Below are 25,367 nucleotides of genomic sequence, written 5' to 3'. Positions count from 1 at the left end.
TGTACCCTCCCCCAGAATACTGCATTCAGCATATCTCAAAAGATACACTGTGGAAACAGAGGGAGTTTAGAGAAAGGTGAGAAAATTGTTAAAGGCATGGAGAAACTTCCATATAAGGAAGAGATTGAAAAGATGATGACTCTTCAACTGAGGGAGGAGACAAATAAGAGGGACATGACAGAGGTTAACAAAATAGAGACTTGCATACCCGCCCTCACAACAATAAAAAACATTCAATGGAGATTGAAAAGAGACACTGAAAACTGATAATGGGAAATATAATTTTACATAACACATACTTAACCTGAGGAACTCACTGCCACAAAGGCTAATAACTTAATGAGATTTTAAAAAATTAAATATTCCTATAGATAATGAAACTATCTACAGTTGCATTAGATAGGATAATATATTGTATTAGATGGGACAATGCAATAATTAATTGACTAGAGTTAGGAAGAAAACTCTCCTATCATCAAGTTATTACATAATTGTCCACCACCCGGTTTTTTGTACCTTCCTCCAAAACATCATCTGACCACTGTCAGAAGATGGACCACTAGCCTGACCTGGTATAGTGTTTCCTATATCCCTCGTTGTGGATGCAATTAAGGTAACATATCTAAATGACTCAAATTGTGTCTACAAATAATTTATTTTTACATCTTCAGTTGAGTCCAGTTTATTTTAAATATGGCCCTAAATGTTTTAATTTGATATTGTATGCTTTTAAATTTGGCTTACTTTTAAAAATTAGAGAAAACAATTTTAAATAGAAAATATCCTTCTTAGAACTTTTGGAAAACATATTATTAATATTCAATAGACCATTACTTCTTTTTTATTGGAATTTGGCAACTTTATAGAATTTTGTTTCCAGGGTTGCTGTTTTCAATTTTTAAAACATTTTTGTATTTAAAAAATAAACACAGAACAGGAGAATCTTGTTAATTAACACTCTAGGAGATATGCATTATAGTAAGCAAACAAACAGGATATAAATCAAGGATATTGGATCAGAATCCTTTTGTCTTAATTCTGACAAGTGTAGTTTAGTATTATATGTAATAAATTTATTATTATATTAGAATACAAAGGGTATAAAAACATTTTGATAAATGTAGTAAAGGCTTAGTAATATAACACCTCACTATTAACTCTTTATTGAGAAGTGGAGTGAAACAACCAGCCTATTTTGAGAATTAGCTTGGGAATAAGTGAAGAGAGGAGTAACACATTTCTGCTGTATGGCTACTTCAATTTAGATTTTATCTTCAGTGAAATAAAAATTCTACCATCTAAAAGATATTATTCTATAAAAATGTAATTCAGATTGCCTGAGAATTTCGGTCAGGCATTTGCCTCTACACTATAATGAAGTTAAAAATTTTTTTTTTTTTAACAAGTTACAGTACTATGATTTGATAAAGTAAAATGATGTTACTCACTGAGAGAGACTATGGCAGATGGGGTAAAGCATTCAGAAGAACAAGAGAGAGCTTTTAAATGAGAAAAAGAATGCCCTTCATACAAGTTGCAAAACAATGTTAAACATTACAATGAGTGTATTCCCACAATGCTATGATGTTTTATAAAAAAATTAAACTGTTAGAACTGGTTCTCAAACTTTTTCATATTGTGGGTTACTTCCAATTCCCCATCCCATACATTCCCCGAGGCAACCAGGGTGCTTGGTTGTGGTTCACAGAAAAAATAATGTAAGGACAGGATGTGACAGTCAGTCCATGTCCCACCCACAGTTTATAGCGGTGTGCAGCAATATTTGTTAGTACCAGATGTCCCATCACAGCCTTTACAGTTCTAATCTCTCCAGGTCACTTTGCAATTGAATTCTGTCCTGTTGAGTGTATATTCCCTCTACAATTTTGGTGTCATCCAAATGTCTGATGAAAGGTAACATTACATCAAAACAGCACCCAACAAAGACAGATAAAGCAGCTGCTCAAAGTGCAGAGATTTTTTTTTTAATTAAAAAAAAAAAGACAGAAATGTCACTAAATGCCCAAAGGACCAAATCCTGGCCCTATATAATACAGCACAGCAAGGAAGAGGCTGGAGCTCTGCAACCTCACTACAGAGTTGGAAACCGCAACTAGAATTCTGAGGGCTTGTAGCCCTTCAGCGGCAACTACGTGTCATCTCTACAGCTGTCAAACCCAGCTCCATACCTACAGAGCATAAATTTGTGATTCTGAATTTACAGGACTGTGGAGATTACACTGTGGAAGCCCTGCAGAGTCTTTCTGATGCAGTGTATGTATGGGAGCAAGTGCCTTCTGTAGCTCAGCCACTGAGGATCTTAGAGAACCTGAATTACCTGAAGATTACCACCATCTGACGGCTGTTAGCAATGCTAGTTTATTTTAAAACCTACATGAAAAATAATCATGCAAAGATAATATGGGCAAAATTATTTTCTCAGATCCACACTCCTATATTTTGCTCACCTAGTTGGTGATTTGCATGTGTATGGAAATCAAGATACTGAAGTAGAGATTGGTTGTGTGGATATGAGAAGAGAATTTCACCTCTGAAGACATAATTTCTCTTCTCTGAGCCCTTTACCCTGAAATATATTTGGTATTCTCAGTCTTCCTTTTAACATCAGACCTATGGCATTAACAAGCAGGATTAACACTATTGGTTAACATTACTAACCAAGTACACAAACGTGACAACTAATACAAAAAATATTGCACGTAAAAGGGGAAAACGGACTAGTACAGCCTATTGGTGGTAGTCTACCAGTTCCCCGTGCCTGCATCTCTACCTATTGGTGGGAGAAGTGACCTATGGACTCCAAAAGAAGTTCTATTTAGTCCTCTTTGTATAAAGGATGCTGGGTATGAAATGGGGGCTCCCAGAAGGGAGATAAAAGCAAAAATCTGTAAAGCTCCTGCAGGAATGTAATGGTGGTGTTGGTGGCCTGTGAGATACAAGAGGTCAGACCAGATGGTCTGGTGATCCCTACTGACCTTAAACTCTGTGACCTCAAAAAGACTTCCCATAAGTCACAATACAAAATAAATACCTACAATATTTTATATTCTTAGTGTTAAATAACTGATCATTCTATATATAAAGTATGCCATTAGAAACTCAAGATATGGATTTGCTAATCTTTAGTTTTCTTTTTACTATAAACGCTTTATGTAGTCGTGTACAGATCACATATGGAATTGTATATCCCAGCACAGTGTACTTAATTTTTATCTAAGATAAGTATAGTTAGAGAAACCATACCCTATATTTGCAGTTGGAATTGACTGTAATAAATCATTTTCAACTTTGAAAATTGTATGATATTAGATAATGAAGTACAAAAATAAAGGGCCAGATTTTCAAAAAAGCTCAGCATCCATTTAGGTATCTAAATGAGTAGCTAGATTTCCAAATAACTACAGAACCCATTGTCCACATATCAATGGGAGATGCTTCGCAGTGAGCCCTTTTGAAAATCTGATCATTTAATTTAGGAACTTAAATGGAAGCTGAGCACTTTGCTTTTTTTGGATATATAAAAATAGTTCTGGACAATCTACATCTACTAGGTGTCTGAAGGGCAAAAAAATAAAAGAAATCATCCTGTAGAACAGAAACTGGAGAAAAAAGAGTGATAAGAATATAGTACCTTGGGCATGCCATCACTCTCCCCCATAAGGTAGTCTATCAGCTGATTGGTTAGTGCTTCATCTTTTGCCTGTCCCACCTATTAAAGACAGATGAAAAATGTCAACATGTGCCTGAAATATGGGGAAAAAGAATTAGATTTCTCCATAGAAAACCTTTGAACTTAGATATATTTAAAACATGTTTTTACCGGAGTTACGTACTCAAAATGCAGTAAAGCAGGTATCTATTTGGTTGATCAGCTTCTCTTTGACATGCTGAAGTCCATGTTGAAAAATCTAACACACTATGGCAAGGATTTCATAAACTACTACCTATTTAACAGGTTTTTAAATGGCATCCATTAAATATTAACAAGATCTAGATTTGGAATTACAGACAGATATGTTATTTACATTCCCTTTTTTCAGCATCAGTGCTAAGAAAATTACTTGGGATGGCATCAGGAACTTTTTACCTTAGCCCTTGCTTTTACTCTTGCAGCTTCCTCCTTACATCTATAAGCTATTCAAAATCTGCTATACACTAGGACGACATCATTACAGTAGAGACACAGATTACTTGAAAAGCAGGCTGAATATTCAATTTCTTAGGTGTATCAATGTTTCTTACTGTTTCAATAGCCATTTCTATAGCCATGTTATCTTCTGTGGTTGGACTTTTCAGAAAGTGTTTTAGTGCCTGAAACAAAAATAGAAATACAGGGATATAACAGATAAATGACATGGTATTTTCTTTATAAAAATCTTTTTCCCTATTTTTAATTCATCTAGTTCTGCAGCATCTGGGAAAGAAGGAGAAACATCCTTTGATTACATTAAAATTATGTGATCCCTGAGCACACGTTAAGAGCATTTGTGTTGTTTCATATGAATCTGAAGTCAATTGAGTCACAAAGTAGTGAAAATGATCAATAAGGATGACCCCACCAGGACCATGGCGGTACACAAGCATCAGCTGCTGTCCCAAAAACAGCTGTAGGAAAAAATATACTTATGAAGTCTTTCTGAAGGGTCTGCTGGACAATTACAATCCAGCACATCACCCATACCCACCCTGGTTCCTCCTCACTCCTATGACCCCATCAGAACAGCAGGAGCATTCACAGCCTAGTCCTGGCACATTTCTTCTCAGCACTGACAGCCAGCAATGAGAGGAGATCTGCTCAATTGGGGCATTACACGGTGCTGCAACCAAGGGTTAATGGGGCACTGACTCACTGGGAGGAGCAGGTCACCTACAATGGTCCCATCCCCAGCAGCTGATAATTTTCAAAAATTCATAACCTTGCTTTTTTGCTCTCAGGACATAAACATTCTGCTTAATATGCAGCAGCTGACACACGCAACTTGTAACCAGGCTATAAAAAATATGATAATTTGCATACTCTTTCCTTTAAAAACTGTGTTTCAATAAGCTACAGTATTTAATCAAGTAATGAGTTTTTTCTACAACTGAACATTCAGACAAGCAAGTAAACAGTAACTAAACTAACTCGTTCATAAGCCGAATTTTTTTTAGTAAAAAAGGGAAGCACCAGAGAAGGGGGTCGGCTTATTGAACGTGTATAGAGAGGGAGAGGTGGGACACAGCCCCTCCCTCCCAACTGAGGGAGCAAGGAGAGGCAGCACAGACAGCAGAGCCAGAAGGGAAGAGACGGGGCCAGAGTCTCTCCACTTCTGGCCACGCTGCTCCCCCCAGCCTCTGAAGCAGCTGCAGCTCCAGGGTTGGCAGGCTGCAGCTATGCCGCTTGGCCCCGCCCCCCCCAGAGCAGGCTGTGGCCGCGCCGCCCGGCCCAGCCCGCTGGAACATGCTGCAGCTGGGCTGCCTGGTCTGGCCCGCCGGAGCAGGCTGCAGCTGTGCTGCCCAGCCTGCCGGAGCAGCTCCAGCCAGGCCAGAGACATCCTCCCCTGGCCCTCCCCAGCTAAGGTGGGAAGGGATGGGATGGGGAGAATCTGGGGGTCCCAGGCTAGGGGTGGGGTCACACGGGGGGTGGTCGCGGGGGTTACTCCCCTGACTCCCAGCTTCTCCCCCCCAAAAAACATTTCCCCACCAGTTGCTGTCCTGGCCCATCAGGGTAAGCAGCTGGTGCGCTGGGACACTTTGTTTACTTAGGTTTACCTCCGTGCCTGCGGACGCTCGAGGTAAACAAACCATCTCGGCCCACCAGCGGCTTATCTTGATGGCCTGGGAGCCAAAGTTTGCTGACCCCTGAATTATAGCGTCGGCTTATGAATGGGTCATAAAAATTTTCCATTTTTACTTATCCATCTTGGGGGGGGGCAGCTTATAAACGAACCGGCTTATGATCAAGTATATACGGTATGTTCATGTATCACTTAAGAGATATATTATGTCTACGATCCATATGAAGCTTCTACTGCTGTCAATAAGAATTATGTGCATGGCTGAATAACGTACTATATAGCACTCACCCTCTATTCATTTTCTATTTAATGGAAGAAATAATTTCCTCTAAGTTTTGTTGTAGGTAGGACAGTAATATTTTTTCTTCTGATTGCATTAATGTGAAATACGAGGAAGCAGATAAAAAGCCTATTTTTTTTCTGCTCTGTAGGAAGTGTAATAATCTTGGAATCCAGTGTTTTGCACAACCATTGCTATGCGCATTTAAATACTGTTGCTGTTTTACTCTCTGAATACTAACCCGGGCATACTGACCGCACAGCAAAAAGAACTTGCCCGCCTGAAAATGTTTTTTTTCTCCTTCAAAGTATAGTGCAATACTCTGATAATCTTCATTGGTAGTATTCTCAGAACCTGCAACACAGACACTAATGTGAGCAAAATTCTTCTCATGAAACAAAGGTTTATAGATCCCGTCAAAGAGGCAAACCATATATTTCACATTTTTGGCTTTTGGTTTTCAACCAAAATAGGAGCCAGCTGGATTTATAACTTCTGTTTTGCACAGTTTATACCTACTTAATGTGCCACATTTGATCTTTGATAAAGGACTAATGGCACCTTTTAGTCATGGGTATTTTTAGTAAAAGTCACGGACAAGTCAATTCACGGCCTGTGACCTGTCCATGACTTTTACTAAAAATACCCGTGACTAAAACTTGCGGGGGTGGGGGGCTTCCTGGGGAAACCGCGGGTGCAGGGGGAGGGCGGCCTGGGTGCTGGGGGTGGGGGGGTGTGACGGCACGTGGCCCAGGACCCCCGCTGGTGCTGGGGGTGTGGGCAGCGGCGCATGACCCAGGACCCCTGCTGGTGCTGGGGGGATGGAGGGGGGCATGATGGCGGGACTGGCAGGCTCCCGACGTGGCGCCGTCCTCCCCCCCCAACAGCAGTAGAATTTGGGTGTAGGAGGGGGCAGGGGCACGGGATGGGGTGAGGCAGGATCTGGGCAGCGCTTACCTGGGGGGCTCCCTGGAAGCAGTGACATCCCCTCGGCTCAGCTGCTAAGCGGAGGCATGACCAGGTAGCTCTGCGTGCTGCCTCCGCCCAGAGTGTTGGCCTCACAGCTCCCACTGGCTGGGAACTGCGGCCAATGGGAACTGCGGGGGCAGTGCCTGCAGGCGGAGGCAGGATGCAGAGCTGCCTGGCCACACCTCCGCCTAGCAGCTGAGGGGGGGGGGGGGATATCGCGGCTTCTGGGGAGCCCCAGGTAAGTGCCGCCCAGAGCCCACCTCACCCCATCCCGTAACCCAACCCCATGCCCCCTCCCACACCCAAACTCTGCTGCTCGGGGAGAAGACAGTGGCCCGAGACTGCTCCAGCAGTGGCTGGTGCGCCTGGTGCAGGGGGCTGCCTGAGCTGCCCCTGAGCCAGGTGCACCAGCTGCTGCAGAAGTCACAGAATCCATGACAAACTCGCAGCCTTACTAATGACTTACTGGAGCAGTTCTTTAATTTAGGTTTTACACACCATAATGTAAGTACCCTGGTTGTTTATTAGGCATGGTCAAATGGCATCACTGTGAACTGGTTCAGTGAGTTTTCCATTGCCTCTTAGTATTAATAAGGCAGAAAACTGAATTCTGTAGGTGACCATGGATCAAAGAGATGTGAAATTTCACACAGCTGCACATCATCATTACAGACTTCTCTATGCCTTTCTTCACAAATAGGCCATAAATTGCTAAAGAATTCCAAATAAAATTATTAAAATAGAATTCTCACCAATGATGTCCGCATAAATCTCCATCTTATTGTGCTGCTGGGCCAGTGTGAAAGCTTCATTATTACACTTAGACATGACCAAAAACTGGATGGCAGAACCATAGTCACCCAACTGCAGAAAGAATCTGATCAAAATAAACACATTAATACTTTTGTTAAATAACATAATAAACACACTCCAAATGTTTTCCAAAGAAAATCTCTCTTGTGCAATGAGTGTGGCAATGGAGGGACCATTAAATCATTCTTCTAGCATGCTGCTATTAGCATATGCTTGTACCTTATGATAAACTAATTTCTAGTAAGAATTATGGATGAGAAGGCTTTTCTATTTGAAGCTTGCTTGTTTATCGTTTTCTAAAAGATTCTATCACTTGGGATCAAATTTTGTATGTTTATTGACAAGCCAAAAGTGAACTTTTTTGGTGAAACTGATAAATTTCTATTTGGCCAATTTTGAGACATTCAAATGCAAAAAGTGTTCTTCAGAAGCCTTTTTCTAATGATATTTTCATATACCGTACTCTTTTTTCCATTTAAAATTTGACAATAGTTCTCAGTGAGGACTACTGCCTTTGAAATATGCTTTAAAAATAATAAAGCTGAAGTTCTGATTGTTCCACATCATCTGTCCAATTATGTTCATTATGCATTCTTAATAGAGTGTGATGTTCTTGATATGCACCCAGGCAACCATACATGGCACTTTGAACTGAATGGATATTTACTGCTTTTGTCTGTTTGTGTTATTGTATGTAAGAGTGAGAACATTCAAAATTATGCACTCAGAGTGAAATTCACTCCCCTTGTGTAGAAACCTGAGAATGCAGGGAGGATGTAGTGATGAAATACACTCACATACTCTCCCCCTGCCCTGAGCCCCCTGCCGCACCTCACACCTCTCCTGCACCCCAGCCCCCTGCCGCACCCCCTCCCACACACCCCAACCCCCTGCCCCAGCCCTACATTCATGGCCCTGCATGCAATTTCCCTATCCAGATGTGGCCCTTAGGCCAAAAAGTTTGCCCACCCCGGCTTACTATTTACATCTCATTTTTGAATCACTTCTAGTGTACTGATCATAATTCTAGAACTTGGCAAAAAATATAGAAGAGAGCAACAAGGACGATAACATGAGAGGTTATAAAGAAATAAGGTTAGGAAAGTTAGGTTTGTAAATCTATCTAATGTAACTACAGTACTGCATTACCTGGCTACCATCTTGGCTCCATCGAGAGACTGTGTTTCCCTGACAATACTAACAGCTTTTTCAGGATTGTTAAGATGATCCAAATATAGCCGGATTACATTGTCCCATTGTTTGGCATTCTCATAAGCCACAACCGCTTCCTTATATCTGAAAAATAATGATGCCACATTTTACATTCAAGCTTTCTTGGCTTTGTTAAGAATTCTTCACAATATTCTATGCAAGGGACTCATGACATTTTACACCTGAGAAGTTATGCTGTGAAACCAAGTTCTTGTTTGTTTAGCCAATTTGTTTAGTAGATGTACACTCCTTTGGAACTCTTCTTCTATTGGGATGGATAATGGCAGTAGGAAGACAGACAACACTTCATACAATATCATCTTTTGACTCGCCTTAGAAGACAAGCAGCATTAACACTCTACATACTTTATGAGAGTATCTCCACAGTCATCTAAACTGGCATGTTAGGTGTGTGTGCTCGACACATGCACCAGTGCCAGAAGTTTTTCCCTCAGTTGTATTCGTAGGGGAGCAGCTCTGGAGCCCGCTGGAGTGGCGCACATGTGCCCTGGTGTAAGGGGCACTGCCAGCCCCCTGCCTCCCTCAGTTCCTTCTTGCCGGAACTCTGATAGTGGGGAAGGAGGGCAGGTCATGGAATGGGCATGAGCAACACATCTCGAAAAACAACAGTTACGAAAGGTTAGTAACTGTTTTTTCCTCTTCGCGTGATTGCTCATGTCCATTCCATGTTAGGTGACTCCCAAGTAGTATCCCCGGAGGTGGGTAGGAGTTCATGGCTGTGTCGATTGCAACACAGCTCTGTCAAAGCCAGCCTCATCTCTAGCCTGTTGGGTGATGGCTTAGTGGGTCGTGAAGGTATGCACCAACAACGACGTTGTGGCCCTGCAGATATCCTGGATAGGGACTTGCGCTAGAAAGGCTGCCAATGACACCTGAGCTCTGGTCGAATGAGTCATCACTATCTGCGGAGATACAACTTGTGCCAGCTCATAACAAGTGCAAATGCAGGTGGCAATCCAAGACTAAAGCCTTTGAGAAGATACCGGGAGGCCTTTCATTCTGTCGGCCACTGTGATGAAGGACTTAGTACGCTCTAAGGAAAAGGCCAGAACCCACCTGATGAATGAGGAGAGGGATATGCACACCCTTGACAACACGCCAGGCTTCAGGCAAAAAACGGGGAGAAATATGTCCTGGTTAATATGGAAAATCGACACCACTTTTGGCAGGAAAGCCGGGTGGGCATACAACTGAACCTTGTCCTTGTAGTACACCAATGTAAGGGTTTTAACCTTGGAGACCCTCCTCGCTGAAGTGATAGTCACACAGAAGGTAACTTTCCACGATAGTGTGAAAGAGAGTAGGAGGCTAACAGCTCGAAGGGAGGGCCAGTGAGCCTACAAAAGACTAGATTGAGGTCCCACTGGGGTACCCGGTTCCAGATTGGCGGAAAGAGCCTTTCCAGGCCCTTACGGAACCTGATCGTCATCTCATGTGAGAACACCGATATGCCCTGGAAGGCTGAAATGGCTGCCAGGTGCACCTTGATCAAGAAGAAGGCTAGGCCCTGATGCTTTAGATGAAGCAGGTAGTCTAGAATGGACTGCAAAGACTACTGGGTCGGGGAGATCCCTTGCTCCAATGCCTAGCAGGAGAAGCGTTTCCATTTCGCCAGGTAAGTTACTCTAGTAGAGGGATTTCTACTTTCCAGCAGCACTCGCTGGACTTGAGTAGAGCAGGCCTCCTCCTCTGGGTTCAGCCACGCAACATCACGCTGAGAGGTGGAGTGAGGTGAGGTTTGGCTGCATAACCTCCCGGGATCCTGAGAGAGCAGATCTGGGTGGTTGGGAAGTGTCAATGGGGGCGCTGACGCCAAGTCCATGAGCATGCCAAACCAATGCTGGTGGGGCCATGCTGGCGTGATCATGGCGACCCTGGCTTTGTCCCTCTTTATTTTCAGGAAGGTCCTGCCGATAAGAGGGATTGGTGAGAAGGTGTACATCAGGTTGTCTGCCCAAGACAGAAGAAAAGTCCTTGGAGGGAGCAAAACTGATGGTACTTTCTGTTCCACCTGGTGGTGAACAGGTCCACTTGGTACACCACCTCTAGAAGATCATTTTGATAACCTCCTCGTGGAGGGACCACTTGTGGTGAGAACAGAACGTCCTGCTGAGGCAATTTGCCAGTGTGTTTCGGACACCGAGAAGATGTATCACTTCGAAGTGTATGCCATGCTGGATACAGAACTCCCACAGCTGGAGGGCTTCTTGGCAGAGAGCCGAGAACCTCACTCCTCATTGCCTGTTGACATAGAACATGGCAGCTGTATTGTCAGTCTATACCTGAACCACTTGATGGGATAGTCAGGGAAGGACACCTCACAAGCCAAATGGATGCCTCTGAGCTCCCTGACATTTGTATGTGTAGCGTGAGCTCCTCCCAGGACCACAACCCCTGGATTTTCAGCGATCCAAGGTGGGTCCCCCTAGCTAGGTTGGACATGTCCGACACTAGCATCTTTGTGGGTTTTGGGGTTGTAAAGGGTCTTCCTTCAGAAACGTTTACTGGGTTTGATCACCATTTCAGAGTTGTAAGCACCTGCAGCAGAATTGTGAGGATTCTCTCCAGGTGGTGCCTGGCCGGGATGTAAACTGACGAGTGAGAGGCAGGGCCCGATTGTTGGCCTTGGCGGTGCTTATAGTCCCTGCTCTTCTTGTGGTAGGATTCTGGTCCGGCTTGACCATTTGGTCTATGGGGTTGCTGCGGTTTGAACTTCTTTCTAGGCGGCCGGTGTATATAGGCCTAGGGAACATAGGATAGCCCTAGAATCCTTAAGCCCATGCAACCTCGTGTCTGTCTGTTCAGCGAACAGGGCCAGGCCATCAAAAGGGAGGTCCTCGATCGAGAGTTGAGCCTCTGTCGACAGCCCAGAGGACATCAGCCACGATGCCCACCTCATGGACACAGTTGTTGCTATGGATCTCGCGGCCGAGTCTGCTGCATCCGAGGCAGCCTAAAGGGAGGCCCTTGCCAGTTTTCCCCTCATCTAGGATGGCAAGGAACTCTTGCGTGGACTCCTTGGGTAACAAGTCTGCAAACTTCGATATTGACTGCCACACGTTGAAATCATACCTCCTGAGTAAGGCCTGATGGTTTGCCACTCACAATTGGTGGCTGGCAGATGAATAAAATTTTCTCCCGAATAAATCAAGCATTTTGCCATCCTTATTTTTGGAAGTTGGGCCTGGTTGCCCTTGTCTCTCTTTCTCGTTGACCACTGAGACCACTAGAGAGTTCGGAGCCGGGTGAGAATGCAAGTATTCAAACCCTTTCACGGGGAGGTAATACTTTTTCTCCGCCTGCTTTCCTGGGCAGGAGAGAGGATGGGGTTTGCCACGAAGTTTTTTACCAGCTTTACCACCCCTTCATGAATGGGGAGTACCACCCTGGATGGGGCTACCTCAGCCAAGATGTCAAACAAGGCGTCCGAGGGTTCCACCACTTCTCTGCCTCCAACTCCAGGTACGCTGCCACCCTCTTCAGCAACTCCTGGTGTGCCTTGGCATCATCCTGTGACACTGTCTGGGATGGTCCCGCCACTGCTTTGTCGGGCAAGGATGACAAGGAGGCGAAGATGGGAGGAGGGGTTGGCTCTCAGTCCTCTGCTTAGGTGGCCTCCACCGAGGCTGGGGGAGGTTCCTGGGCACCCTGCTCAGACCCTTCGTCCTTGTCCAGGGGCAGGCGGGATACTGTCGCTGACCTCCTCTCTGATGCTCCTGACACAGAGCACTGCATGATTGTCTCTGGTGCCTGGGGAAACCTCCATTGATTCCAAAACTGCCAAGGGATAGGCCATTGGCCCTGGGGCCATGTACCAGGCAGTGGCCCTGGGGAGCCCCCCCGATTTGGCTGGATGTGCCTGGCCCAAGACACCAGCTACCTCCTCCTCCTCCGAGCTCGAAGGGGAAAGGTCTTGCCTTGGAGACCACTGCGGTGCTGATGCGGTCTCGAAGTCCTCTCCCTGCCTGCTATCCTGATGTCTGCGGCAGGGGGACCGGTACCAGAGAGCTGAGCCCTGAAGCCGTCTGCCAGGGATCGGTGATGGAGCTCGGGGGATCAGCGACGGTGACCCGGTAGTTGATGCCTAGTGCTCTGAGATCAGTGCTGTGAGTCTGGTGACTGGGAATGGGATGGAGGGGAGCGCTGCCTCGACCTGGACGATCGGTGCCGTGAGTCCAGCGATCTGCACCTCGGTACCATCCGGGATTGACTTCATCGGGGCCACAATGGAGTCCCTCATCCCAGGGAGTGACATCTCCTGTCCAAAGACTGGAGCCATTCTGGGGACCGTTGGCGCGCTGAGGCCGTGTTGGCCATCAGGTGAGCGGTGCCATCCCACAGGGAACAGGTGCTGAGAGTCCCGTGACTGGTGCTAGGAACATTGGTCAGTCTGGGCAGGTCAGAAGCGCATCCCCGGGGATTGTCACTTTGATGTCAACTGCCGCGGTGCCAGGTAGCGATGCCGCACAGACGGAGATCATGGCATGGATTCCAGTGCTGGCTTCCCCCTGGAGACTTCCAGGTGCTGGAGCCTCTGCCACTACCTGGGGTGGCCAGTGCATTCCTAGGAGGGCTGGCTGGCCTAGCTGGCGATACAGGTGCCTGGCTGGGCTCCGGAGACTTTCTGCCCCATGAGGGTCTATGCTCCTCCCCAGACTTTCCCTTTCCCACACGGGATGTCAGGGAATGTCCTCTCCCCGGGTGCTTCCTCTGCTTCTTAGCCAGTACCGGGACTGTGACCGGCACTGGAAGGCCAGTGCCAGAGATGCACTTTGCACTGATGCTGCTGTACTTGGTGCCAAGTCCAATTTTGGCGGCTTGGAGACCGTCGCGAGGGCTGAAACACTTATCGCTAATGTGGGCTTCTCCCAAACACTTCAAGCAACTTTGGTGAGGGTCGCCTATTGGCATAGGCTTTCTACAGAGATCAAAAGGCTTGAAACTGGGGACCGGGGCATGCCCCGTCCCTGAGCTAAGTCCCATAGGGGACTATCTAACCTATCTACAACACTAACACGCTAGTCGTTAAAGAACAAAAGAACTACTTATCTAACTATTTACAACACTAAGAGAAAAAAAAAAACACTGGTTAAGTAAGTGCTTGCCAAAGCAAGCAGGGTTTGCCACAAGGCATTTGAAATTTTTGCCACCCCTTCGTGGAGTGGAAGGGCCACCCTACCTGGTACCGAGGCCAACAGGACATTGAAGAGTGAGTCCGAGGGTTCCTCCATCCCCACAGCTATCCCACAGTGCACCACTCTGACGCTCTGGACAGCAGTCCAAGCTCGGATGCTCTGACGAGCCCCCAGACACACAGGAAAAGCACCGGGAAAATTTGAATTCCATTTCCTGTCTGGCCAGTTTGAATCTCATTTCCTGTTTGGACATCGTGGCGAGCTCAGCAGCACTGGCAACGATGCAGAGCTCTCCAGCAGAGGTGACCATGCAATCGCAGAATAGAAAGAGGGCTCCAGCATGGACTGATCGGGAAGTCTTGGATCTGATCGCTGTGCAGGGCGATGAGTCCGTGCTTTTGGAGCTGCGATCGAAAAAACGGAATGCGAAGATCTACGAGAAGATCTCAAAAGCCATGATGGAGAGAGAGGATATAGCCAGGATGCAATGCAGTGCCGCGTGAAAATCAAGGAGCTGAGACAAGGGTACCAGAAGACCAAAGAGTCAAACGGACGCTCTGGATCCCAGCCCCAGACATGCTGTTTCTACGAGGCACTGCATTCCATTCTAGGTGCGGCTGCCAACGCTACCCCACCACTGTCCGTGGACTCGGACGATGGGGTATTGTCGACGGCCGCTTCCTCGGAGATGTTCGCGGACGGGGAAGATGAGGAAGGAGATGAGGAGGACAAGGCAGTCGACAGCGCTTTCAACGCTGATTTCCATGACAGCCAGGATCTCTTCATCACCCTCACGGAGATCCCCTCCCAACCCTCCCAAGGCGGTAACCCGGACCGTGAATCAGGGGAAGGATCAGTAGGTAAGTGTTTTAAACATTTATTTTGAACAGAATAGGAATGATATCTTAACAATGGGTTTTTCATGATTAGTTTGCCCTAGGCGCTTTAGTTTTTAGTCCTTGCCAGTGCAGCTACTGGAAAATTCTGTCAATATGTCCGGGGATAGAGCAGAAATCCTCCTGGGACATCTCCACGAAGCTCTCCTGGAGGTATTGTGAAAGCCTTTGCATCAGATTCCTGGGGACAGCAGCCTTATTGCGTCCTTCATGGTAGGAAACTTTTCCGCGCCAGGCTAGCAGCAAGTACTCTGGGATCATTGCCTCGCAAAGCATGGCGGCATACGGCCCTGGTGTTTGCTGGCATTCATGCAGCATGCGCTCTTTCTCTGTCTCCGAAATCCTCATCAGAGTGATATCACTCATGGTGACCTGCTTTGAATTAGGGGAATATTAGTATTGGGAGTGATTGCCTGTTCCTTTACATAACTGTAACCGGCGGTTTACAGCCACGCGGTGGAGGTGGGACAGGGGCAGCATGCAGGGATCTTTCCTGGGGACAGCTGCGAGGGGGGTGGGACAGGGGCAGAGTTCATGCTGGCTGGATTGCCGGCAGCAGGAACTGGCCAACGCTAGGAGCATTGCTTGGAACGTGAAAGGAGGGCACTGCTATAAATTAAGCTTTAAGCAGCCAAAAGTCTACGGCTTACCATGTCCGCCTGCTAGCCGAATTCTGTTGTTTGGCCCCGCTTGTGTGATCTGTACAGCAAGACCCTAGGCACTCAATGGGAAGGCCGAAAATTCGACCTTGTACTGAGTGCGCATGTGATAGGTACTGTGCATGGTCTTGTTCACAGAGAAAGACTATATTCATTGTTCGCAAAACTGTATCTTTGTGAGGAATTCACTCCCTTTTTCCCATCCCACAGCTGCCAGTGTGTCCCGAGCTACCCCGGCATCCCCCTCCCAGAGGCTGGCGCAGATCAGGCGACGAAAGAGAAGGACACGGGACGAGACGTTCTCAGAACTTATGGGCTGCTCCCGAGCCGAGGCGGCACAGCAGACCCCGTGGAGGGAGAACATGTCGCAATACACAGCGAACAGGAGGACAGGTGGCAGCAGGAAGACCCGCAGGCGACTCAAACGCTGCTTGGAATAATGAGGGAGCAAACGGATACGCTCCGGCACCTTGTAGATGTTCTGCAGGACCGGAGGCAGGAGGACAGAGCCCCGCTGCGTTCTATCTCTAACCGCCCTCCCCCGCCACAAAGTCCCATCCCCCCCCACCCAAAGTCCCAAGAAGGAGGGGCAGCAGGGGCCGTGAAAACAGTCACTCCACCCCTGCAGACTGCTCAAGTAGCAGAAGGCTCTCATTCCCAAAGATTTGATAAGTCCTTTCCTTCACTCCAAAAGCACCTCACCCAAGCCCCCGTCCCAGTTTCATCCCCTAATTGTGTAGTTGTTAATAAAAAATACGTTTCTGTTAATTACTGTTTCCGTCATGTTCTTTCAGAGGACAGTGTGTTTGAAGGGGGGAAAGGGGGTTGGTAGTTGGAGAGCACCGTCACCTTTACCAGGGTACAGACACGGGGGCAGGTTCAGCAGAAGGTCACACGCACATTGCAGTCACTAGGCACCCTGGTCAGTCTGGGAGGTGGTTTTCATGTTCTGTGTGGGGGGGCTATGTGAGTTTGTGGCGGGGGAGGGCGGTTACAGATCTTATGCAGCGGTCCTTAGCCTGGATGACAGAGCCACGCAGCCGGGGATCTGTAACCACCCTCCCCCGCCACAAAGTCACATAGCCCCCACACACAGAGTCCCGAAAAGGAGGGGTGGCAGGCTCCATTGAAACAACCAGTCCACCATTGCGGACCGCTCTAGGAGCAGGAACCTGTCATTCCTCGAGTTTAGAAGCGTCCTTTCCATCACTACACACGCTCCGCACCACAGTCTGCGTCCCAGTTTCAACACTTTACCACGAAATCCTTAATAAAAAAAACGGTGTTAATGAACAAAGTTTCATTTATTTTATTTTTAAAGGTGTGTTGGAAGGAAGGGAAGGGGGTTGGTAACTGGAGAGGATATTCAACTTTAACTGGGTAAAGAAACGGGGGCAGGTTCAGCTTCTGTTTAAACAAACTTAATAGTCACAGGTTACCCTGCTCACTCTGGAACCTAGCTTTCAAAGCTTCCCGGATGCATAGCGCGTCCCACTGCGCTCTTCTAATCTCCCGGGTGTCTGGCTGGGCGTAATCAGCAGCCAGGTGATTTGCCTCAACCTCCCACCCCACCATAAACGTCTCACCCTTGCTCTCACAGAGATAGTGGAGCACACGGCAAGCTGCAATAACAATGGGGATATTGGTTTCGCTGAGATCAGAGCGAGTCAGTAAGCTTCTCCATCTCCCCTTCAGACGTCCAAAAATACACTCCACCAGCATTCTGCACTTGCTCAGCCGGTAGTTGAAGAGTTCTTTTTCACTGTCCAGGGCGCCTGTATAGGGCTTCCTGAGCCAGGGCATTAGCGGGTAGGCTGGGTCCCCGAGGATCACTATAGGCATCTCCACATCCCCAACAGTTATTTTGTGGTCCGGGAAGTAAATACCTTCCTGCAGCCGTCTAAACAGACCAGAGTTCCTGAAAACGCGAGCATCATGAATCTTGCCCGGCCAGCCGATGTTGATGTTGGTAAAACGTCCCCTATGGTCCACCAGTGCTTGCAGCACCATTGAAAAGTAGCCCTTTCGGTTAATGTACTGGCTGGCCTGGTGGTCCGGTCCCAGGATAGGGATGTGAGTTCCATCTATAGCAGTTTGGGAATCCCATCGCAGCAAAGCCATCTATGATCACCTGCACGTTTCCCAGGATCACTACCTTTGAGAGCAGTAGCTCAATGATTGCATTGGCTACTTGAATCACAGCAACCTCCACAGTAGATTTGCCCACTCCAAATTGGTTCGCGACTGACTGGTAGCTGTCTGGCGTTGCAAGCTTCCAGAGGGCTATGGCCACTCGCTTCTGGACAGTCAGGGCTGCTCGCATCTGGGTGTCCTTGCGCTTCAGGGCAGGGGACAGCAACTCACAAAGTTCCAGGAAAGTTCCCTTACGCATCCGAAAATGTCGCAGCCACTGTGATTCATCCCAGACCTGAAGCACTATGTGGTCCTACCAGTCTGTGCCTGTTTCCCGGGCCCAGAATCGCCGTTCCACAGCATCAATATGACCCATTGCCACCATGATGTTCACGGCGCAGGGTCCCGTGCATTGTGAGAAGTCTGTGCCTCTCTCAGACTTGATGTCCTCACCGCGCTGCCGTAGCCTCCTCGCCTGATTTCTCAGCATTTGCCTCTGAAAAAGATGCATGATAAGGTGCGAGATGTTGACAACGGCCATAACTGCAGCGATGATCGCAGCAGGCTCCATGCTTGCAGTGCTGTGGAGTCCGCGCTGTCAATCACCAGAAAAGTGCGCGAACTGATTGCCCGTCAGCGCTTTCACGGAGGGAGGGCGGGAGTGAGGGTTGAATGACGAGAGTTACCCAAAACCACCCTCAACACATTTTTTGCCCCAGCAGGCATTGGGGGCTCGACCCAGAATTCCAATGGGCAGCGGGGACTGTGGGATAGCTGCCACAGTGCACCGCTTCCAATGTCGACACTTGCCCCGTTAGTGTGGGCTCACAAAGTCGAATTACTGTCCTTAGTGTGGATACACGTTTGACTTTGTAATATCGGTTCCACAAATTCGCTTTAAGTAAAATCGAACTACTCTCGTAGTGTAGACATACCCCCAGGCTGCTTGCACCGTCCCAGCCTGAGCCGACTGGGCCGGGCTACTCCACTCAACCTGAGTAGGAGGAGTGGAGACCAACGGGGACCAAGAACTGCCCAATATGGGTCTAGTCTCTCCCCTGGTCTTGCTCCAGTGCCTCGGACAGGGAGCGGTGCCGACTGGTGGAAGGCACCGAAGGGTCGCTGTGCACCGACGCCGCGGTACCCGGTGCCGACTTGGAGCAGCGCACCGGAGTCGGGGTCAACGCCTACTTCATCAGAATGGCTTGGAGACAAATGTCCCTTTCTTTCTTGGTCCGAGGCTTGAAGGATCTACAAGTCTTGCAGCGATCACTGAGATGGGTTTCCCCCAGACAGCGTAAACAGTCCAAGTGCGGGTCACTCACTGGCATTGGCCGCCTGGAAGTGTCACATGACTTAAAGCTCAGGGCACTGGGCATGCCCCGACCCGGGCGCACTAAACTAAACTAAACTACTTTAGCTACAGGTACTAACTAACTATGAATGAACAAGAGTTCAAGAGGATAGCTGCAGACACGCTGGAACAGAGCAGGTCCGATGCACCTTCACTGGCGGTAAGAAGGAACTGAGGGTGGGGGGAAGCACGCAGTGCCCCTTATACCGTGCCATAGAAGCGCCACTCCAGGAGTCGCTGGGGCACTCCCCTATGGGTACTGCTAGGGGAAAAACTTCCGGCACTGGTGCACGTGGCGAGCATGCCACATATTGTGGAATACACATGAGCAATCACTCGAAGAAGAACTCCCATTCTCTTCTCTTCCCCAGTCAAACAAGTTACAATAGGACCTTCCTCATTCACACACTGTATTACTGTCATAAAAATAGTGGCCTCTGCTCACATCACAGCAAATATTTAGCAGAAGAGCACTGCAGTGACTCCTCATAATACTAAGACTTTTTATTTTCACAAAATATTCTGCAGTACGTTTATTTGTATATTACAAATAGCAAAAACTATATTTTGTGATTAAGTATCCTTTTCTTTTGTGTTTGCTTATCTAAACATTAATCAATAATTTGCAAAGACTGTCCCTGTCATTTTAACAACATTCCTTGTTTCCTTTGCCTTTAGCTATAGAGTTTTTAGAACGAAAAAACCCACTTGTTTGACAGTCTCTTATGTGGTAATAATGTTGGTAATAATGTTGGTAATAATGTTGGAAATGAAAAGATATTAGTTGAGGTGTTGTGGTTGCTGTTAAAGTCCAATTCTGTTTTCTAGAAGACAGCACAAGACACACACAAGTGAGAAGAGAAAAGAACAGCGAAGATCGAAAATGCAGCTTTTGGATCTGGTGTTGACTCCTACCTGCAACCACACTGCTGCATGGGGAGGGGATATGGCTCACTGTCTTAATAGTCATTGTGAGATCTGGCAAACTTGTACCAGCATCTTTAGGGCATTGCTTTTTGTCACCTCTTTCTGGTCACAGGGTAACAGCAATGTTACAAATACAGTCTTGCCTGGCTAAGCCAGACTCTTATTAAGCAGAAGGTAAAAGCAGAGGGACAGGAAAGAGAAGAAATATGTGGGGGGGGAGGGCGGATTTGAAAAAAGAAGACACTGTGTGTGAGCGTGCACATGTGAGAGAAAGGGAGAGTTCAGAATTTAGCTGGAGCTGGTGGAGGTGGCAATGTCATCTGAATCCCCCTCTCTGGCCCAATCTGGTCAGCATCTTTCTCAGGACCAGGATAAGAGAGTCCCACAGTGTTACAACAGATCCTGGGGACTCAAGAGACAGTGGCAGCCATGATGGTAAAGCCTGCTGCAGCAGTTGCTGGCAAACAGCTTCTTCCTCCTGAATTTCCCCCAAAAGTTTTCTCTTTTAAGGACTTCAAAAGGGCAGTGATGAGCAGAAAAGCCCATCCTCTCAATATTTTGATCATCAGTTAGTCCTAATTTCCAACACACCAATTTTCTTGTTTACCAGGCATGATCTTAACACAGTCCTTGAATTATATCGATAGGCTTTTTTGTCTCTTTTTCACCTTTTCTCATCAATGTTTATTGATGTTTGATGTTTATTGTTATTGTCACATTTTATGAACTTCCCTCGCTTCTTACAGTTGAGTTCACAATTAAGGTAAATTTGGAGACCCAATTATTACAAACAGTGCTACTGTAATTTATTTTAAAAAAGTAAAAACTTTTTGTTTCACAGGCTGTCATGACTAATCACAGCTTTTTATAAAAACTCAGAATGAGTCTTTAGAAGAAAAATAAACTTCAGCACATCACCACCACTGAACAAAGCTACAGTACTTAACAGCTTTAATGCTACTTTTTTAAAAATAGCTTTTTAAAGTTTAACCCAAGGATAATCTATCAGAAGTATTTCTTTCCTAATCAGCAGCATAATCTTTGTCTAGTTTCAAGATGTTTGCATAACACTTGATTTTTATATTTTTCCACAAATTAGTCCAAAAACTTAGTCACTAGATATACTAATTTTTTTATTAATAAAACTGTGAATATTAACATTCTGTAGCTTTAAACCTTTGGCTATTTGATTCTGGAAATTAAACACACCTGCCATCTGCTTCTTTTGCCTTGGCATACTGCAGGTGAATCTTTGGAGATGATACACAAGGGAGAAGCTCACCCACCTTTGCCCTAGAAAACAAAGAGAATAAAGTAATCAAATAATAAATTGATCTTTCTTTTTAATTTGTCTTCGCCAAATAAAAGTATACTCATATTTATAGAAATACTAGATTGAAAAGAAAAAGGGACTTACAAAATGTGTGCAGTATGAATACCAGCAACAACATGATCTTATTCTTTAGTAATAATTAAGACAAAAAAATGTAGTATGTAAAAGTGATCTCATTTTCATTTAAACGAACAAGGAAATTAATCATGATATTTTGCATTACAAATATGCTTTCTTCTGTTATATACAAGAGAAGCTTTGAAAGAGCTTCAAAGTTTTCAAAAATAGGCACTTGCTACACATCTAAAAACTAGTAATTGGTTACTGTGCATTTTCGGGCCATTTTATGCTGCTCTGACAATGTAAAAGACGGTTACTCACCGTTGTAACTGTTGTTCTTCAAGATGTGTTGCTCATATCCATTCCATTAGGTGTGTGCGCGCCGCGTGCACGATCGTCGGAAGATTTTCTACCCTAGCAACACCGGCGGGTCGGCTGTGGAGCCCCCTAGAGTGGCGCCTTCATGGCGCTGAATATATACCCCAGCCGACCCGGCGCCCCCTCAGTTCCTTCTTGCCGGCTACTCCGACAGTGGGGACGGGGGGCGGGTTTGGAATGGATATGAGCAACACATCTCGAAGAACAATTACAACGGTGAGTAACCGTCTTTTCTTCTTCGAGTGCTTGCTCATATCCATTCCATTAGGTGACTCCCAAGCCCAACTTAGGTGGAGGGGTCGGAGTGAGACATTGCTGTGTGCAAAACCGCTGATCCGAAAGCAGCATCGTCTCTGGACTGCTGCACTAGTGCATAGTGAGCTGTAAATGTGTGGACTGATGACCAAACCGCCGCTCTACAAATGTCCTGGATCGGAACATGTGCCAGGAAAGCAGTCGAGGAAGCTTGGGCCCTCGTGGAGTGAGCGGTGAGGTGCGGTGCTGAGACACCTGCCAGGTCATAGCAAGTCCGGATGCAAGACGTAATCCAGGAGGATAGGCGTAGTGAGGAGACTGGTGAGCCTTTCATTCGGTCGGCCACTGCAACGAAGAGCTGCGTCGTCTTTCTAAAGTGCTTTGTGCGGTCAATATAGAAGGCCAGGGCCCTGCGTACGTCCAGGGAATGCAAACGTTGATCCTGGCGAGTGGCAGGTGGTTTAGGATGAAAAACCGGGAGAAATATATCCTGGTTGATATGAAAAGGAGAAACCACCTTAGGGAGAAAGGCAGGATGTGGACGAAGCTGCACTTTATCCTTATGAAAAACTGTGTAAGGGGGCTCAGATGTAAGCGCCCTGAGTTCAGAAACGCGCCTTGCTGAGGTGATGGCTACGAGGAAGGCTGTCTTCCAGGATAGGTACAGAAGTGAACAGGTGGCCAGTGGCTCGAATGGAGGACCTGTGAGCTTGGAGAGAACCAGGTTGAGGTCCCACGTCGGAACGGGCTGACGTTGTTGTGGGTACATCCGGTCTAAGCCCTTGAGGAATCTAACGACCATCGGGTTAGAGAATACCGAGGACGCGAGTTCCCCTGGGTGAAAAGCCGATATAGCGGCCAGGTGGACTCTAATTGAAGATATCGCCAACCCCTGCTGTTTTAGGGCGAGGAGATATTCCAGAATGAGAGGAATAGGTGCCTGCAACGGGGGCGTGGCTCGTTGTTCGCACCAACAGGAGAACCGCTTCCACTTGGCCAGGTACGTGGTCCGTGTTGAGGGCTTCCTACTGCTCAGCAGAATCTGTTGGACAGAGTGCGAGCACTGCTGCTCTGCCTGGGTGAACCATGGAGCAGCCACGCCGTGAGGTGGAGTGATTGTAGGTCGGGGTGACGCAGCCGGCCGTGGTCCTGAGAGATGAGATCCGGACATAATGGAAGCGGGATCGGTGTCTGAACCGAGAGTTCCAACAGTGTGGTGTACCAATGTTGTCTCGGCCACGCTGGAGCGACCAGAATTACCCGTGCCTGGTCTCTGCGCAATTTGAGCAGTACCTTGTGGACCAGAGGAAACGGAGGAAAGGCATAAAACAGGTGATCTTTCCAGGGAAGGAGAAACGCATCCGAGAGGGAGCCCGGAGCTCGACCTTGCAGGGAGCAGAACGCGTGGCACTTCCTGTTGTCTCGAGATGCAAACAGGTCTATCTGGGGAAACCCCCACTTCTGGAAGATGGAATGTATGATGTCCGGACGGATAGACCACTCGTGCGTTTGGAAGGACCTGCTGAGTCGGTCCGCTAAAGTGTTCTGGACTCCAGGGAGGAACGATGCCGTGAGATGGATTGAGTGGGCGATGCAGAAGTCCCACAGGCGAATGGCCTCTTGGCACAGAATTGACGAACGTGCTCCTCCTTGGTTGTTGATGTAAAACATGGCCGTGGTGTTGTCGATGAGAACTAACACACAGCGGCCACGTAGGAGATTGAGAAATGCCTGGCACGCCAGGCGCACCGCCATCAGTTCCCGAACATTGATGTGCAGGGCTAGCTGGGGTGCAGTCCACAGGCCCTGGGTATGGTGTTCGTTGAGATGGGCGCCCCAACCCAGAGATGAAGCGTCTGTGACCAGGTGCAGAGAGGGTTGTGGGGCGTGAAATGGCATCCCCTCGCAGACCACATTGTGATCTAGCCACCAGGTGAGGGAGGTCAGGACCGAGTTCGGGACCGTGACCACCATGTTCAGGCTGTCCCGATGTGGGCGGTATATTGACGACACCCAGGTCTGGAGTGGGCGAAGCCGAAGTCTGGCATGCCTGGTTACGTACGTGCAGGAAGCCATGTGACCCAGCAGGGTAAGGCACGACCTCACCGTGGTAGTTGGGAAGGCCTGGAGCCCTTGAATGAGGCTCGTGATGGTGCCAAAGCGGTTGTCTGGCAGGATGGCTTGTGCACGTCTGGAGTCTAGAACTGCGCCGATGAATTCTATTCTCTGGGTAGGTTCTAGAGTGGATTTGTCCTTGTTGAGTAGGATGCCCAACACGTTGAATGTGTGCACTATTATGTGGACGTGAGCTTGAACTTGCTCTTTGGTGCGACCGCGTACCAGCCAGTCGTCTAGGTACGGGAACACCTGTATCCCTTGCCGACGAAGGTACGCTGCCACGACAGCCATACATTTCGTGAACACTCTTGGGGCCGAGGATAGGCCGAAGGGAAGGACTGCAAATTGGTAGTGCACCGCGTTCACCACGAATCGCAGGAAGCGTCTGTGAGGTGGGTAAATTGCGATGTGAAAGTATGCGTCTTTCATGTCGAGGGCGGCGAACCAGTCTCCAGGATCGAGGGAAGGGATAATGGCCCCCAAAGAGACCATGCGGAACTTCAACTTTACTACGAATTTGTTGAGTCCGCGCAAGTCCAAGATGGGTCGCAGACCTCCTTTGTACTTGGGAATGAGGAAGTACCGGGAATAAAATCCCCTGCCCTTTAACTCCACTGGAACCTCCTCTATGGCCCCCATAGCAAGGAGCGTAGAAACTTCCTATATAAGAAGTTGCTCGTGAGAAGGGTCCCTGAAGAGGGACAGGGAAGGGGGGGAGGAGGGGGGGGATTGAAGAAAACTGGATAGCGTATCCCCTGTCCACCGTGCGAAGGACCCAACGGTCCGAAGTTATAAGGGACCAAGCACGGTGGAAATGGGAAAGGCGATCTCGAAAGGAGGGGGCTGGATCCTGGGGGATGACTGGGGCGCCGTCCTCGACCGCACCTTCAAAAGTTCTGCCTGGGGCCTGAAGGTGGTCTAGGTGGCCCCTGGTTCTGGCCGGGTTGAGGGCCGGTCCACCTTCTTCTACCACCTCGCCCTTGCCTCCGGGCCGAGTCCTGTCTCTGACGAGGCGGGGGGGGGGGC

At 47.6% G+C, this 25,367-nt stretch overlaps 1 protein-coding gene across 4 annotated transcripts in view; it reads right to left on the bottom strand.

Annotated features, from left to right (window-relative positions):
- The window catches only part of WDR19 (WD repeat domain 19), a 137,722-nt gene that overhangs the window by 37,808 nt on the left and 74,547 nt on the right, over positions 1–25,367 (bottom strand). For all 4 annotated transcript variants that reach the window (XM_054029211.1, XM_054029210.1, XM_054029208.1 and 1 more), the window contains exons 24-29: positions 21,407–21,490; positions 9,010–9,156; positions 7,800–7,924; positions 6,320–6,432; positions 4,264–4,332; positions 3,653–3,730 (exon numbers count right to left, since the gene is read on the bottom strand). In XM_054029211.1, the coding sequence (XP_053885186.1) occupies positions 3,653–3,730; positions 4,264–4,332; positions 6,320–6,432; positions 7,800–7,924; positions 9,010–9,156; positions 21,407–21,490 (616 nt within the window). The remainder of the gene's footprint in view (positions 1–3,652; positions 3,731–4,263; positions 4,333–6,319; positions 6,433–7,799; positions 7,925–9,009; positions 9,157–21,406; positions 21,491–25,367) is intronic.

This window comes from Malaclemys terrapin, chromosome 5, assembly GCF_027887155.1.
Source record: "Malaclemys terrapin pileata isolate rMalTer1 chromosome 5, rMalTer1.hap1, whole genome shotgun sequence".
NCBI lineage: Eukaryota > Metazoa > Chordata > Testudines > Emydidae > Malaclemys > Malaclemys terrapin.
Note: the sequence above shows the minus strand (reverse complement) of the source record. Positions and strands in the feature narration are given on the sequence as shown.